Raw genomic sequence first — 18,689 nt, 5'->3', positions numbered from 1 at the left:
CAATATTTCAGCGTATTAGGTAGTAAGATAATATTTTTTTTTAAAATAAGTTGTAATAAAATTGGCAGGTTTTCGTTCCAGATAATTATTTATAGCTAAATTTGCATCATATTGTAGTAATTTGACCCTTCTAGATAAGTACCTACTCTTACAATCGTATTTCTCATCTAATTATTAATCATCTAATGATTAAATTATGTTAAATACTTTATGTTTCGTAAGTATCATTAAAAAAAACCGAAATATTTTTTTCAAAATTTTGTAACATTCGATAAAATTCCCTTTCATGTCACGTATTATCACTGAAATTCCCACGTTATCGGGAAAACGAAAAAACTGCGAACGTGTCTAAACTCTAAGTATAGACTATAGTTGTGCGTATGTGAAACGCATCACGTACCGCCCGGGAACCGAAGCTGAGTCATTAGTTGCTAGCCTAATGCTGAATGTTGAAATATCGCTGATAAGAGGTTAATGGCATTAGATGCAGTTTGGTTCATTTTTATTACGTTAACTAATGTTATGTTAGGTTACACGTGACAGTTATGTTATGTTACAACTCATTTTGTGCAATTCGATATACTGGCACATAAAACATTCTTACTTGGTCTCTATGACAGTGAGAGCCTAGTGGTTAAGAAACACGGCCTCTTAATCGGGTCTACGGTTTAAATCCCAGACACCTCTGATTTTTCAAAGTTATGTGCGTATCAGATATTAATTATCACTTGTTTAAACGGTGAAGGAAAACACCGTGAAGAAACCTACATACCTGAGAAATCTTAAAAATCGTTTCCAAAGAAAGGTATGTGAAGTCCACCAAATCGCACTTGGCCAGCGCGGTGGACTATGGCTTAATCCTTCTCATTCTGAGAGGACACCCGTGCCCAGCAATGAGACAATAATGAATTTATGTTGTGTCTGTATGACTGTGAGTCTCAGTTCGATTCCCTGCGAGCCATGTGAGGATCGTACGATGCAGTTTTATTGCTCTATCACACATTAAACATAGAAACAGACGTTCACTTTTACGTCATGCGAGTAACATCTTTTTATTTCATTTTCTTGTGATGTTTATATCATAATACATTTTACTACTTATCTTGCTCATAAAATGAAAGCATAGAACGAATAGGCAATCGGCCAAATTGCTCTAGTAACGGATATGCATTTTTAAGTATTCTAGATTCATAGCGACACTAGGCTGCCTGTGTAGATGCCATAAACACACTCATGGATGAGTATTAAATACAACTAGATTTTTTTTTGTTACCGCACTAAAACCCCCCCGGTGGCCGTCCTCAGCGTTGCCAAGAGGACTCCGGGATCTCCTACGGAACGCAACCGGAGTCCTGTAAACGCGTTGCCCCTTCGGGCTCTCCTAGGTGAGCTTCAGGACTCACCACACCGTCTGGTGTTTACGACGGTATGCGACCACACATACCGCCGTCCTTCCCGGAGTTGCTTGCTGGACGGCTCGACCTCCCAATCTTGCCGCCCGCAACCCCGGAAGCCCCCTTTAAGTCGCCTCATACGACAGACAGGGGATACCGTAGCCCTATTCTAGTCCCGGGACTACAGGGACAGAATACATCTAGAACTAATACGGATTTCCGTAGTAGGTTGGGTAGTCATAATACGAACTAAGAAATCTTGTTTCGTCTACTTAATCTAATTGGGATCGAACCCGGAGTCATCTGCGTGTCAGACTGGCATAGCAACCGCTCCGCTGCGATTCATTTCTATCTACTTCTACAACACGTTATAACGTATCTATCTTTTTCTTTGATGTTTCGAGCATGCGAGGGTAATCATGGAAACAACACATGGAATCAACACATGGAAATCTAACCAACCCCTATTAAAGTTAGAGTCTAACCGGAGGTTTGCAACAAGTCGCTACCCCTTAGAACTAATTTAGAACGTCTTATCTAATTGTCTCTACCTTATACCCTCTAAACCAGAATACAGAACAGTGTTTAACACTGATGTTATGAGGTAGGTATATACAGCTGAAATAGATGTAGCATGAGTGTCCCCGCAGTTGAATCAACATGATTTTACACATCATCTCGAAATATGTTTAAAAATATTTTACATAATTCACCTACATTTGTGTAATAATAATTTTGTGCAAATATTTAAGTTTACGTTTACCTATTGACGTAGGTATATTATTTTTAACTATTATTTAAACCCTTTGTTGCCAAGCAGAACATGTTGGAACAAGTATTGTATGACGCACAGACAAGACCGTTTATATTGCACAATATCGTATGATATTACATAGCTGTGCATATATGGAAATCATTATTCAATAAGGTTAATTAAAATAATTATACTTAGCTTCTTATAGAAATAGAAAATATGTGATATATTATCTGTTTTATGTGGTATTTAAGATATGAATTTAGAATTAACAAGGTTTAGATATTTTCATCATATTCGGGGTTTTCAAAATTAGCCGGTATATGCATATAAAAAGAAACAATTGTATGCGCACAACAAAATAATTTCTGGTCTCAGACATATTCTTACATGTTATATAAAAAATAAAATATAAGGTAAAATATAAATTAATATCAATATAAAACCATTTATAAAATTAAAAATGTAGTTTTTATACAAAATTAATTTTGTTACTTTCCTGTGTAGACCGCACGGGTATTCACGCGGACAAAAGGCACGGGAGATCACGTGGATAGAAGGCAGAGCACGCGGTTGGGCTGCACAGGAGTGCACGCGGGCGGACTGCAAGAAATCACACATTCCCATGTGTGATTTCTTGTGCTCAATACCACAACGTCGTCGTCCATTACTGTCCCAATGCCGCGCACGAGTCTACTCTCAGAGTGAAAGGGGTGCTGTGGACCATAGTCCATCACGCTCATCAAGTGCGAATTGGTAGCCTTTTTTAAATATTCTCAACTGTGTCACGCTTACGATATTTTTTATCGCCGATACAGTATGGGACATTTAATTTATAATACGCATAAATCTTTTAAAAGTCAATACGTGGTTGTAGTTTAAACCCCTGATTGAGAAGCCAAGTTTCAACCACTAAGCGCTCAGTGCAACGCTTGGAAAGCACATGACATACAAACTCGTAAAATTTCCATTATTAAGTCATCTCCAAGTTTCTTTTCCGACTAACATTTACAAAGATCAAGGCTATCCATCAGCACAATTTAGATGCAGCATAAAATACTGTACCTATTTGCATATTTAATTTACTGGGCGTCTTGGAAAACAAATTATTATGCAAAATCCTGATTTATGTTCCCATAAAAGACGATATTACGGGCTCTCTTAGGTATATCTTTATTGGATGTCTCATAATGTTCAAATTATTAATCTGTTTTACTTGTTGCATCAAAGTATATTTTCTCTATATTTATATTTCTCAAACCATGTATTAAGAAAATGGATACATCTTCTTCATGATGATTTCAAAGTGTTTTTTTTATTTTTTTGTAAATTACTTTATGACTATTGCAACTGGTGCTTACAGATAAGATTACATTCCTACCTGAGGTCAGCGATAGATGCGTTGTTAACTCGAGGACTAATTTGCAAAAAAAGGCTCCCTCTTTCAGCGCTTAATGCTGCTATATTACATATATAGGCATAAATTCATATGTAGGTGAGGTGTATACCGCCTTCGAATAAAAAACCTACTTGAAATTATATCAGAATTCCTAAAATAGTTAAGTAAATTTTATTCTAAAATCATTATGACAGTACACATTTTGCACAGTTGCATAGTAATCAAAAAGTTTACCTTATACCTATACCTCAATGATTAATTCTAATATTTGCAAATTTGCATTTACTCGTCGTTTCTACATATCACATTTAGGTAACTAACTATGAGTCATATAATTAAATGTATATTAGTCAGAAAATTAAAATAAATTGAAGATAAAGAAAATAATTTAAAGAAGTTACACATCATAAAAATTATTACAGGCATTGATAGCTCTGCAGTTTGGAGGTCACCTGCTGCACTCAGTTTGGAGGTCTAGGATTCGATTCCCACGAACGTTAGATTTTTTGAAATAATGTGCATACATATGTATTTAATGTTACATTTTTATTTAAACGCAAAAACCCGCCTGATTTTTTTGCCATAAATTTTACGACTGACAGAAAGGTTTTCATTTTTCATAGCACTATGAGAGCCATACTCATACAAGCTACTGCTATTATACATTAGTGGTTGCCTTGTGTTGTACCTATAGGGAGAAACACTTATTGTCGACAGGCATGGCAGATGTCGTAACAGGGTTACGGTATCTGCCCTCGTAAGAGGCGACTAAAAGGGGGCTTTCGGGGTTGCGGGCGGTAAGAGTGGGAGCTCGAACCGTCCAGCAAGCGACCCCGGGAAGGACGGCGGTATGTGTGGTCGCATACCGTTGTGAACACCAGATGGTGTGGGAGGAGCGAAAACTGCTCTCCCAGGATATACCCTCCGGATAGGACTCCGGTTGCGTTCTGTCGAAGATCCCGGAGTTCTCCAACAAGCGTTGCGGACGGCCACAGGGGGGACTTTAGTAGGGTACCTTTTGAAGGTTTCCCCCTCGTTAAGAAAAAAAATCAACCTTTAGGTAGAACTCCAATCCTATCCAGTCTTGATTACAGATAGGCAGCAATGATGACTAACATCAAGCAGACATGCTACGTATAATATAAAACAAATCAATTCTATAAGCAATATCAACATATACCATTAGCGAGCAACATAACGTAAAATCACGGCGACTCGTACCCAGTTATCGAGGTAATGATTTCCTACATTATAGGAACTCGCTTTCACATAAATTATGCGTTGCTGCGATTGCTGTGGTGGTTATTTACTAATTATTATTTTGAGATTGAATCGTAATTGATAAACGATTTACCAGTTTCATTAGTGATACGAAGGAAATGTCTTGGGTTCTGTTCTGTCTAGAATGAAGAGTGACGACTTTAGTCATAGTATAGTTTTGAGTATTTGTTGTGCAGGTAACTTGCGAATGTGTTAACTATTTTTTGGCACACAAAACTCAGGAAATACTTATGTGAAGAGTCATTTATGACAGTGAAGCGTGGATTGAAACTACATTTTTCATGGAATTAAAGACGCCTACTGCACTCATATTCCCACACTAAGATTCACTGTGTCATGTGACAAGGATACTCCAAGACGCAAACACCCTTAGTTCAAGTGCGGTTCCACCACCGCCAATCCCCATATTTATGCTTTATAAGCTTCTTTTTATGTGTTACATTACATTAAAAGTATAAATAATTCATTTCAATAATTATTTTTGAAAATAAATTCGATGTCCGTACTAACTTCTCATACGAGTATGTTGTAGTCAAATGGATAATGCCGGCATTTACTGGATGCCTAATAATGCCATATTTAAAAGTCACTTATGGTTTATACAGTCTTCTTTCCAGAAACATAAAATCTACAGTATATTGCTAAAAAGGCTTGCAAACAGCAAACCCAGGGTTCTCAAAGTACCCTGGTCATAAACGCTCCTACTGCAAGCTAGCGCCGGGTGTCGGCATATTGCGTCACCGCCCTCGCCGTAATAACGCGGCACCTGCCACTCGTAAATTCCCGGATCATTTGCCTGATTGTGGCTCCTGCTTGTAAGTGTGGGGTGGTGCAGACTAGCGGGATTGGGACCGTTATTTGGGATTTTCCGCGGAGCTCCTACAGACCATGGTTTTTCAATTTTTGCCCTCTAAATTGTTTTACCTCAGGATAAAACTCTCCCACCATTTTTTAGCTCGTACATAAATTTGTAATGGGAAATCCGATAGACGAACACATTATAAATGTTAAAGTTTATGTTAAATATTTTAACTGGAACAATAACTTCTGCAATAATATCAAGAGCTGGTTTAGGGATCGAAATCTATGATTGTTTAAAATTAATTGAAAGAGTGAAGTAAAACATCGCGAGAAAACCTTCCCTGCGAGTTCCCTACTATTTTTTTAAACCTCGTCTAGGTAGATAAAACTCCGATCTAGGGTAGACAATTGCTTAGACCCTTGCATCTTGCAAGAGATCTCATTTCAACAGTAGGACAGGATTTTTTTAATTGACTTTTGATCTGTTTGTCATCCATAATGACCACTTAACACCAATTGATCTCTATACTTATTTAGTATAGTCCCCGTCAAACTGCTAGTCCGCTCTGAATATAGAAATGAGTTGCGTCGCCATAGCAAATTGTATGACTACACCTGCTCGCAACAACTTCAGAGCGGACTATCAGTTTGGCGCGGATTATACCCTTGTAAATAACAACTGCTCGTCTGTGCAACGCCACCCTTGAGCGTTCCTCCCCTATCTATTACGCTTACTCATCGCCTCCAGTGATGATGCAATACACCTCACTACATCTCGGATTCCGTAATGTTCTGTAGCCCCATACCCCCATGCTCATATTGACAGTGCTATTGTGTTAAACTACTGCATATATTACTTGGAAGGTACTAGAGAATGTACGCTTGAATTTTGTAAAAAAAATTTGATTCAGTTTAAATTTAAACCAATTTTTTTGGTTTATTGCTTTTGGTTTAATTCATTTAATTATTGTGCTTTCTTAAATTGTACAAATACATACTAATTGTTAAAGTTTCTAAACATTTTTTCTTTCTTTTATTCTATGCATTTAGCATAGCCGGTGGCACCTCTGCCACGCCTATTTCTACCTAATAACAGAAGTGTTAAACGCAGCCGACCTCAGATAGGATTCTTATCTTATTTGCATCTCATTGTACGTATACGCATGCAGCACTTAGCATCAGGTGGAGTGTATTCTCTTTTGCTACTTTAATAAAAAAAAAACACGTGATACACAAAAAATTACGTTCGTATGTAATGTCAAAAACATGGAAAAAATGTCTGTAAAATCAAACGATGTATTTCACCTAGTAAGCTGACCCACGCGCAGTGAAAGTGGCGAGTCCTGTCCAACTCGTTTTTTAAACTCTAATTTCACCCCCCTCCCCCCCCCCTTCCGCCGCGCCACGCGCAATCAAATCGAAAGTGCATAAAAGGGTACGTGCATAATTTCTATTGCTTGTAATTTCATCATCCGCTGGCAATAAAGAGAAAACTTGTTCATTGAGCAGATATCTTACCTAAACATCTTATGGGTATCCATTTGAATTAGCAAATGAGAAGTCTGTTTAATGTCATGTTCACAATACGTGTTTAAAACTATTTTATGGTAAATGGTCTTATTTACTTACTAGTGTATCATTTCTCTAATTTTTTTTTTGATGTGAAACATCTTTAGCCGCACGTAAAACCGATTTCTGGCGTGGCGACGCATGCCGACGCGTCGCCACACTATACGATGATATATATATACAGTCTTTTGAAATAAATTCGTAAATTTTTGTATTTATTGAAAATAAATGTTTATTCAATAAATAGTCATCGTTATCTGGAAAAAAAACGTAATATTTTTTTTTATCATTATGACATATTTAGTTCCTATCACAAAATGTTCTTTTCTGCATATTACTTTTACAAAATAATGTCGATGTTTCACATCTGCTAGGCGTCCCGTGACGGCTCACATTTTTTTATATTTGATTGGTCACACATTCTTATATATAACTAAGGACTAAGTTGAGTGTTTCATCCCATACACAAAATAATGCCTGAAGATAGACTCAATGTCATAAGTACACAACATCTGAACGAAATAGGATAGATGTCTTTTCTGAATCCTATCACATATGTGTTTCATGATTACTGGGTTACAGCATGTCATTGATTCGTTCTTTTCAGGTATAGGTATGCATAGTAACGCCATAGAGGGTATTTTCATAGGTGGAATTTAACCCGATATTCCCCAGAAGGTCAGGTATCTTTAACAGATTACCCTCCTGTAAAAACATTACAGCATGAGATTTCTGAAGTTTTATTTTTTATTTATTTACATTTAAGGCAGACGTATCTCGCTATGAAAAATAGTCACCCTCGTCCGGTCATTTGCAACACAAAATGACTCGCAAATGCCGGCGAAGGACTTTGAATGGGAGCTCTTTTTGTACCCTTTTCGAAGAGCGCCTTGCCTTAAACCAGACTTTAATTAGTTACCTACTAAGCACGCTAATTCCTTCGTATAAATTTAATGTACTCGTAACATGTACAAACAGATGTACCTACCTAAATACTACTAATATTTACATTTAAACGTAGTAAAACCCTTTGTGATTCGACACCGCCGGCACTATCGTCACACTTATTTCTGCCTAATAACTGCTGTGTTGCGGATGGAAGGGTGTGGTAAGGGTGATATACTTTTCCGAGGCGTTCCAGCTTACTACTCAGCGATAGCAGCGTAACTGTGGTCGACCTAAGGTAGGAAGATAATTCTATCTGGGGTTTATTGTAGTAGCCACCGCGTTTGCTGCTCCTATATTATTTATAAATAATACCACCACCACAATATTATGTAACCATCAAAACATTGAATTAATGCATTTATATTTTTCCAGAATCCCAAGATACTCGTAATCTCGTGAAATTTTAAAACATGCCACTCAAACCAAAGTGACAGACGGGTAGATAAACCTTGAACTAACTGTTGATGACGTAAACCGGTTTATTTGTATATTTGTCGATTGTTAAATGATTTAACCCGCTGAAACCATTGTTTTATTGTCAGTGTCACTTTCAACACCTTTGTTTGCTAAATGCTAATTTCACGGACAGAAACTGTAAGGTGACCCAGACTGACGTTGCTAGTACCCAGCGTAGCCTAATACCCAGTACCCAGTACCCGCGAACCTAGTACTCAGTGTACCCACGTACCCAGTACACAGTTTACCTGCGTAGCCAGTACCCAGCTTGCCCGGGAATCCAGACATAATATGTATACGTGACCGCGGACAAGTGCTATTAGCGTTCCTGTGGTCCCTACAAAGAGCGTTCAAAGGTATACCGTGAGGCTTTAGCCGGTAGGAGTACGGCATATCCTCTCCGCTGCCCCTGCTGACTGACAGAAAACCATACAGGGTTTCTTCACAATAAGAAAAGCTACTAGATAACACAATATTGTATTTGGGATTAAAAATTCCTTGGCTTTTTAGATTTTTCCATATCTGGATTACTTTGAAGATACTAGTTTTCAGATTAAAATTAGATTCCTACCTGATGTCGGCCAAAAATGCGTTGTTACCCCTGAAGACGACACCCTTCAAATCAGTACGCAGCAGCGCTTAACATTGCTGTTATTAAACAGAAATACAGGTAGTGGTGCGTGTGGCGTCGAACCACAAGGGTCCACCTTCAAACCCTGAACATGTGAGCATGTAAACTAAAAACAGAATGTCTGTCATTAATGGGGTATGCGCACGTTCTTACTTTTACTCGTACATAAAGAAATTATTACTTTGTTATGTTATACATTATATAAGTTGTCTGACTCACAAAGAAAATTTTATCTATGTTGCAACTGTAAAATTCGTATGAGTAATATACGTTATTTAGCAATTATACTAACAGGCACAAAACTCACGAAAAGTAATAAAATATATCATAAGTACGAGTATGAGTCAGTGGAATTATTACATTTGTAGGTTATCGGAAGTCAAAACTGTTAAATTGGTATTACCTTAATAAAAAAATTAAGTTATTTTTAAGGAAAATGGTTATATTTTAAAATTATTATTTTCGTTGTCAGGCGATTTCTGTTCCATTGCTGGGTACGGGTCTTCTCACACAGAGAGAGGAGATTAGGTCATAGTCCACAGCGCTGACCAAATGCGAGTTTGCAAACTCACACACTTTCAGTTTGAACGGTTATTTTTGCCGCGTACGCGCAAAATGTGAAATGAATTTCCTCCTGAAGAATTCCCTGAGCGCTATGACCTGGGGCTTTTCAAGACGGGTGCAAAAAGGGTTCTTTTCCGAAGCCGGCGATGCATTGGCGACTCCTCTAGTGTTGCAAATGTACATAGGCGACGGTGACTGCTTTCCATCAGGTAGCCCGTCTGCCTTATCGTTAGATATAAATATAAAAAAATACCTTCGAGATTTTTTATAGAACTCTCAGGTTGTCGGTTTCTTCATGATGTTTTCTTTCACCGTTGTAGCAAGTGATAATTAGATTTGGTCTTTGAAAAATCAGAGCTGCGTACCTGATGTTTCTCGAACCTTCCCAGGACAAAGTTACCAATTACGTTATTCAAACATTACGTTTATGTGACATTTCCTGCCTTTCTTATCATTCGATATAAAACCTTTTAAGAAAAAATGTTATTACTCAATCAATCATTATCGATAACAATCTGCATTGAGAACCGTTTATCAGTAAAACTATTCCCCGATTCATTCACATAATCGGTAAACGGAATACCTTATATATTTCCTATTAATGTGACTAATTCATATAACAGTAATGAGAAAGGTGAATTACATTTCCTGTCGTTATCAGTGAGGACGTCGTTCGATGTGATAACGTGATAAGAGTCAACGTAGGGTAAGTCGTTTATGACCATATAATTTCACGGGAAAATACGCTTATAAAACATTATATGATAGTAGGAAACGTAGTCTTGCAGCCATCGATTATGCGAGATAACTAATCTTGGAAAGGTCATTGCTACTTGAAAAATACAGGCTACTTATAAGCTTAACACTAATTTGGCGATGAGAAATCTTATATATAAAATTCTCGTGTCACAATGTTAGTTACATTTTCACCAAATTATATATGCATATTCAGTAGGTCTGAGAATCGGCTACTATCTATTTTTCATATCCCTAAGTGATATGGGTTGTTCACCCTTAACATTTTTTATTTATATGGCAACACACTGTTTGCTGCGTCAGCTAGTAATGACATAAAAACAGTTATTACTTATAATTTAGTAGATGTGATGGTATGTAGGTACTTATAGTTGAGTCACGAGTAAGAGTGGTGGTTAACGGCAGAATCGAAGCGAATGATGAGACCACCTAAGCTTTTTTTTTAAATCTCGAAATAGCAAATGAGCATGCAGTCCATCTGACAGTAACCACTGCCTCACATGGACATATTATGTAATCATCGCAAGATAAGACTAGAGTCTCACCTAAGATGGGCTACAGTCGCTTTGCTAGCCCTGAAGACTAACGGAATGCCTGACAGGCGGATAAGCATGTCCTTACCATACCCTTCAAACCAAAAACAACAGCACTTAACGCTGCTATTATTAGGCAGAAATAGGCGAGGCGGTTATCCCTCCAGAATTGAAAAACAAAAGGTTCAAAACCTTTAAAACTATATCATTCGACTTATTAGATAAAAAAATAGAATACATTTTGGAGAGTGTGCGTCTGAACTTCACAATTTTATTCCTGCTGCCCCCTTCCATCATCGGACTTCTAGACGAACCGCGAGATACCATCAATATTCGGTCGATGTTCCTTTTGTGCGGACTAAGCGTTTTAGTAACTCATTCCTGCTGCGAACCGTCAAAGAATGGAACTCACTCCCGCCTTCGCTGTTTCCCGATACATATGATCTGGGATTGTTCAAGACAAGGGTGAATAGGCTTCTTCTAGGCAAGCGTGTTTTGTCTAAGGCTGCATCTTACTCAACATCAGGTAAGGTTGCAGTCAAACGGCTTACAATACAATAGGCTTATTGTAAGATAAAAATAGGTGTGACTGTAGTGCCGCCGGTAGCCGGTAGTCGAACCAAAAAATGTGTTACCACCTTAAAAACTGTAGAAGTTGACCCCACTTAAAACATCGTAACTATGAATCAATATCTTCACTTAGCAACAGGATGTAATCACGTCACCGTGTCATGGTATGTAGAAACTATATTTTCTAGAACTTGTTGTATCTTATCAGTATCACTTATCACTGTTAACAGCGTCCGGCGAGACTGGGCGGCACCTGCAGCGATTGGGAAATAACTTTTTGAACTAAAAGATATTTATAAACTTATCGAATACAGTGCCCATATCAGCTCGCGACATACTCAGTTATAATAACGCCCGTTAAAATCAATTTATTCATTGGTTTGCATACTAAAGAATATTTTGACAATTTACGAGTATAGGTACATATTAGTCATTGACAAATGTAGGTCCTTGGTGGGTAAAAATTTGACAAATTTATTAATAACAGGCCTATAAGAATATAGCAGAAATAGATACCATCCCATTTTTCAGTCTTAATAATTCTTTCTTTATCACCACACCAGTAAACTGCATAGCGCTGTTGTGGCAATTAGGCAAATGCAGGTGTGGCACTCATGCCTCCCAAGTCAAACGATTTGTCGTTTTTAAGGAACTAGAACCCTTGAAAATATAGTGTTATCGTGTCGAATATTATTATCGATGAGTCATATCTACCGTTACTAAATATTAACCACTTACCTATAATATTGTTAAGCTTATATGCAATTTTAATGCATTGTCGGCGTCTTTTATGTTTTTTGCGAGTAACAAAGGTTAAACAGTTCACATTTCATTGTATTACATTAAAATGATATCACCTTAGGGTACGTTTGTTATTGCGAGCGATTAGCGACTAGCGATAGATTGTGTAAAATAATTAAAAAAAAAATATGATATTCGAATGTGATTGGAAGATTGTCTTAATAATAAATCGTATTCTAATCAGGTAGTAAATAAAAAAAATATATGGTATCCAACTGAAAAATTTGAATCTGTCTCTGCGGAGACATAGAAACTCATATTTTCATGCTAATAAGAAATTTGTAGCAGAATTAATTTTTGAAACAATTACAAGTAAATTAAAATCCTCGTTACGATTATTATAGGTTTACAGAGCAAGTCAATCTCCCTTGACATAGTTATTACAAATGTTATAACTATTTATTAATAGACTTAATAAAGGTTATTGCTATTTAAGTATATAGAAGAGCATGGCGTAGGGCTATCTAAATGATGAACTTAGATTTGTGTTTCAGGGCCAAGTGTTTGAGTAAGTCTTTTGTGTCTCCATGGCACCTGCCACACTGTTACTACACAAAATAGAGCTGTTTGTGTTTTTCTCAATATTTCTGATACATATCAAAATAATTATAATAATAAGTTGTTTGTTGTTTTATTGTTGTGTTTCAGATTCGTTATTAAACATCGCATATCGTTACTCTTTCTCAGTAGCACCGTTGATTGGTTCAATTACTAATAACGTAAGTGCAAAATTAGCATAATCGTGTATTCAACAGCTTGTCCGGAAGCTAAAAATATGATATGATTTAAATATAAGGTCATACTAAGCCTATATTAGCTGGTGACGATATGCAAAGCCCTGCTCTGGTTAGTTTTATCTATAGTTATGTTGAATAGGATTGTAAGATTGTAGGTTCACTGGGACAATTCGATCATTCGATCGATGTTTGATAAGCCATGGTCTCGGGTTCGATTCTGTCATTTGAAAACATTAATTATGCGATAAGGTTTTCTGTTCTTTGTAATAAGTAAGTGTTAATAATATACTTTTTGAGCCGATGTTGAATTTTTTAGGAAATCCAAATTTTACACGAAATTGAAGACAACAATTAGTAGATTCAATAGAACAAGTTTTAAGTATAAATACTACTAATTGTAATGTACTTGTTTAGGGCAGTGAAGATTACTATTTCAAACAGTTGGTACACTAAAAGCGCTATTGACACTTCAATAAAAAATCCTAGAGTTTCGCAAACAAGGAAATTAATTTGATTTGTACAACTTTTCTTGCGGCAATCTGTATGGGAACAGCGTGGAAGCATGCTCCAGGATTCCTTAGAAGAAATGTATGCCCAGCAGTGGCACAAATACGAGTAACCATTATAAATATGCATTATATTGCGATAACTTTAACATAATAACAATAATTATAAATATCTGGCTCCATTATAAAAACGCTTTCCCTGTATTGTGGGTACCATGGACACACACAGAGACACAAACACCCACAAGTTGTTAAAGGTGAACAACCCTTATCACTTAGGGGTATGAAAAATAGATAGTAGCCGATTATCAGTACTACTACTAATATGCATATAAAATTTGGTGAAAATCGGTAAAGCCGTTTCGGAGGAGTACGGTAACTAACATTGTGACACGAGAATTTTATATATAAGATATTGCGTTGGGTTTAACAGATGTGTATGTAGGTGTAGGTTAAATCAATTTCTTTCATGTTTGCTAGAAGTGCCCTAGCATTTAGCTGGCTGTGACAAAACCACCATTATCGAAGCACTTAGTCATACGTTAGCACAAACAATAAACAAGAATCATGTCTATTTCTAGTAATAACAATGGAATTGTTCCTTATCTATGTAACCTAGGAAATATGAAACATTTGAATGTCTTTTACTGTAACTGAAATTTTCATTATTACTTTTTTCTATTTATTATCCTAATTTACTTTAGTTAGCCGTTTAGCAGCAGTGGAGCGCTGCTGTGTTGTTTATGAAATGTGTGTAGTACTTACACACTCAAAACATAGTCCTAGGGAGTAAAGAGGCTTTCTAACTTAGTCTTTAATGATAGTTAACCTTTAACCTTTGTTTAGCTTCAGACTTCTGCCGTGTACGGATTTTAAATATGTTACAACTTGAAAAATATAGAACTAAAATAACATTGAAATTGTTATAACTGTTAAAGCTATGCTCTGTAAAATATGTCAACAAGGAAAAACACGGCCATACGCAACAAATCAGAATCACAATGCGAAAATGTAATTTAAAACCGAAAAAAGTGTAACGGCGTGACCTCACGGCCCGGACGAGCGTGAGCGCTCAGTAAGCCGTGGCCACGCCGCCGGAGCACACGTCCAGCATGGAGTCCACACGCTACTCCCTCCGCATCAGCGAAGCTCAGACCCTCCAACTCATCGAACTGTACGAAGGCGAACAATGCCTTTGGAACACCGAGCTATCCGCGTACAAGAATAGGGCGAAAAGACACGCTGCCACTGAGAGAATAGCCCGCAAGCTCGCGATTGAGAACTTCGACGCAAAACACGTGGCCATCAAGTTCAAGAATCTGAGGAACTCGTACTGCCAGGAGTTGAAGAAGATGGCGTTTAGCAGCACAATGGATGATCTACAATACAAGCCGAAGGTTTTCTGGTTCGACAAAATGGATTCCTTCCTACGACCACACTTGCAATCAACTTGGGGAACGGATACGGTAGGTTTGAAGTTCGGGTGCGTTTATAGAGACGCTGCTGACGAAACTATCGGCTTAGGTATATTTTTTCTCGCGCGTTCTATGATGAAAATGAAACAACACTGTTTATAATTTTCCAACGTCACTATAAACGTATAATTTTTATGTTTGCAATTATTAAATTCGAATTGAATTAATGAAATAAGCTCCAGGTGTCCTTAACTTTTAAATTAATGGCTACGCTGTCGAAATGTAATTAAGGTATAAAAACAAAGGCATTACTTTTTATGGCTTACATTTCAACACGTAAGTAATAATAATTTACCATTAAATCTGTGGAACCTTGTATGTGATATTCTTATTAATATATCGTATATACTAAATTAAATATCAATGATTACAAAAATTATCACATTTGTTTCGAATAAAATTATAAACTGTGCGTTTATTTAGCACTTTTTTATTAACAAAGTATTTTCACAGCGAACAACTTTGATTCCTTGCGTCCTGGGTTATTTAAATCATATACTTATCTATACCACCCCACCTCAACACCCAAGGCAGATATCGGAAGGTGGTAGAACCCTTTGTGGTTCTACTCCACCACCGCCACACCTATTTCTGCCTCATAACAGCAGTGTTAAACGCTGCTGTGTTCTGGTTTGAAGGGTGTGGTAAGGGAGACATACTTTTTCGAGGTGTTCCAGCTTCGTTCTCAGGGGTAGCGGCCTACCTCAGGTAGGTATCTAATCTTATCTGGGGATGATTACAGATGTCCGTGGGTGGCAGTAGCCACTTTCTATCAGGTGAACTGCATGCTCGTTTACTACTCCTATATAATAAAAAAATATCTAAAAAATCTATAAAAAAAAAACTAAGTGGTCGGAATCATATTCGAAACCTTAAGTGTGTCAGGTCGGTATGACTGCACCGCTCAAGGAGTCATCATCAACGGATGCCAGAACATTCCGTTAGCATTATATCAGGTCAGTTGTAGGCGATTTATGACATGTACAAATGAAAAAGTGGTTGAAACTCGGCTTCTCGACCGAGGGGTCCGAGCAAAACCTCTGAGTTATGTGCGTATTAGAAAGAAATTAATTATTATCACTTACTTTAACGGTGAAGGAAGACATCGTGAGGAAACCTATATATCTGTGAGGTTGATAAAAAAATCTCAATAGTGTGTGAAGTCTACCAATACGCACTTGGCCCGCACGGTGGATTATGTCCTAATTCTTCTCATTGTTAGAGGACTCGTGCTCAGCAGTGGGACAGTAATGGGTTGATGACGATGACGACGACAAATGAAAATTATATTTTTTAATCTCTTCCAAGTACATAATATTTTTCGTTTTTTGTAGCAGGTAAAAGAAGAAAATCATGAAGTCTTTGACGAGCCGGCGGAGGAGTTGGTGCAGTTGACGAATCCAGAAGATGTACTATCATTTAATGATAAGGAATGCAAGATAGACAGGAAACGTCCAAGACCAAAATCTAAGGAAGCTAAAAATCAAGATAGGAATCTGTCAGAAGATACATTTCCAAAGGATGACATTTTTGACACTTTTGGCAAATACGTCTCCTCGATGTTGAAGTCGATGCCCAAGAGGAAAGCAATGAAGGTACAACCTAAAATCGTCAGTTTATTAACGTCAGCCAATTTGGATAGTGATGAAGATCATGTCAGTCAGTCAGATGAAACGCTGTATTTAGTTAGTTGAACTCGGTAGTTGTATCATTGTCGTTAAAATTTAGTCTTCATAGCTGTGACTATTTTATAAGGCTACTTTTCTAACTTGCTTGAATTATATGTCCATGGGATGCATTAATCACGTAAGATTAAATTAAAACTGTCAGTAGTTTCTTCGTTAATTCTATAGTCGAAAAATAATATAAAAATAATTTTAGACATTCATTTGACATCAAGATTAAATATTATGTCATTAACATATAAACATGGCTCACATATAACCTAATTCTAATGGCAGTCTGCCATAACTATAATCTAAACTTAAAAAATGAAACGATGTCGTATAATTAGTGTTGTGTTACCCATCTTTTAATATTAGAAATAAAGTGAAGAAATAAGAAAGTTAATTATTGATTTATATTTTTTTATTTATCAGATTTTCTATATTATCGGTTAATTTTTTTATAATCCGCCGATTACTTGGCGTCGTACTTATTGTTAATTGGTGCTATAAAAAATTTTCACGTTCGATTCCGTGTAGGGTACAAAGAAGAATACATGTTGGGTAAAAAGCATAAACTATTAATCTTAGCTCATTAGCTACCATGTGCTATTTATAAATCTAATATAACTTAAGTACCTACTTAGTTGTTTTTTACTTTCCGTCATTCAGTACATTTTTTTAGGTAAAAAGCTGATTTAACAATATGTTCCACAAATAAATATGTATGGGTGTAGAACAAAAGTAAGTATAATAATAATAATAAAGTATATAATATGATTGTATATTTTTAATGTTAACCTAAGGAGATATCTAATAATCATTTGTTAGCTTTACAAAACTTTATGCTTTCGAAATATATAACACCTCATTTCTTTTAGAATTTGTTTTATTTGGTAACTGCTTTTTTATCCCTCGATGCTACAAGCTTACAAATAAATGTGGGAAAGCCAGGTATAAGTTAAAAATTGGCAGCGACAGACTGACGGGCTGACACATGGGAGTTTTTATGGATGGGTGTTATTACCAATTACAGATTTATTAAAGAATGAAGTGGGAAATGAGTGTGCAGTCGATTTGATGGTCGTTTATGAGCATGTGTAATCAACCCCAGGAAGTGCTAGTCTTATTTGTCTTACCCTGTGATCTACCCCAAGTACCTATTGCTGCCCATATGAAAAATTAAGCAATCTTCTTTATTAAAGTTATTAAGCCATTAAGTTACTACATGATTCAAATCAAAATACTGCAACATTTGACACTGGACCGTGGAACAGGCAGTAGTGATTGTACAGTCAAAATACATAATTTTCTGGAACTTTAGTTTTTAAACAACAAGTCTCTAGTTACCTTCTAGCTAATTACACTATCAGCGGAACTATCAACTAAATGTTTCCTTTAACTAATCTACAATACTATTTTAATACTATTTTTATATTTTGAACTAACCCTGACCTACAAAAAACTGACAGTTGATTTACAACCGAGTAAAAAATTGAAAAAAAAACTTCGCCAGGGTAAAACCCGGACAAGAAAACTGACTACGTGACTTTGATCAGAGAACCGAGAGAGATGGAAGATGGTAACAATGTGGCTAGATAAGGATAGAGAATAAGGGTTAAGGACCCGACTTACAGGTACTTATGGACCCACTGTGGTTAGACAATGAGGTATAATAGTTTGAAACTTAAGTCATTTAATACAACTATTACGACTATAATTTATGTAAGAAATACAAAAACTAAGATATTTCAAGCTAAATCAAGATGTTAATCGACTATAACTAATTTGTAGCTTAAATTTAACAATAGGTGATATGATTTTATTTGTTATGCCACTCAAAATTAATA

The 18,689-nt window shown here is 36.5% G+C and overlaps 1 protein-coding gene across 2 annotated transcripts; it reads left to right on the top strand.

The window, feature by feature from the left end:
* Window positions 1–14,112: 14,112 nt before the first annotated feature.
* LOC140754010 (uncharacterized) lies at window positions 14,113–17,708 on the top strand. 2 transcript variants are annotated; one of them, XM_073088907.1, is made up of 2 exons: window positions 14,113–15,166; window positions 16,513–17,708. In XM_073088907.1, exons 1-2 carry the CDS (start codon window positions 14,813–14,815, stop codon window positions 16,867–16,869), a joined length of 711 nt encoding a protein of 236 aa, XP_072945008.1. In that variant the 5' UTR covers window positions 14,113–14,812; the 3' UTR covers window positions 16,870–17,708. The 2 variants fall into 2 exon arrangements, with proteins under 2 accessions (XP_072945008.1, XP_072945006.1); XM_073088905.1 differs by having other exon boundaries at window positions 14,115–15,166; window positions 16,510–17,708.
* Window positions 17,709–18,689: the final 981 nt, after the last annotated feature.

The sequence above is a fragment of the Epargyreus clarus genome, unplaced genomic scaffold (assembly GCF_041222505.1).
Source record: "Epargyreus clarus isolate Ecla_fem2 unplaced genomic scaffold, WU_Ecla_fem_2.2 ptg000027l, whole genome shotgun sequence".
NCBI lineage: Eukaryota > Metazoa > Arthropoda > Insecta > Lepidoptera > Hesperiidae > Epargyreus > Epargyreus clarus.
The sequence above is the reverse complement of the archived record's forward strand: the minus strand, read 5'-3'. Positions and strand labels throughout refer to the sequence as shown.

Excerpts from the sequence above, each read along its gene's own strand:
- LOC140754010 (XM_073088905.1), top strand. The coding sequence starts at position 14,813 with ATGGAGTCCACACGCTACTCCCTCCGCATCAGCGAAGCTCAGACCCTC. Across the intron at positions 15,167-16,509 it reads CAACTTGGGGAACGGATACG|CAGGTAAAAGAAGAAAATCA; the intron begins GTAGGTTTGAAG and ends CGTTTTTTGTAG.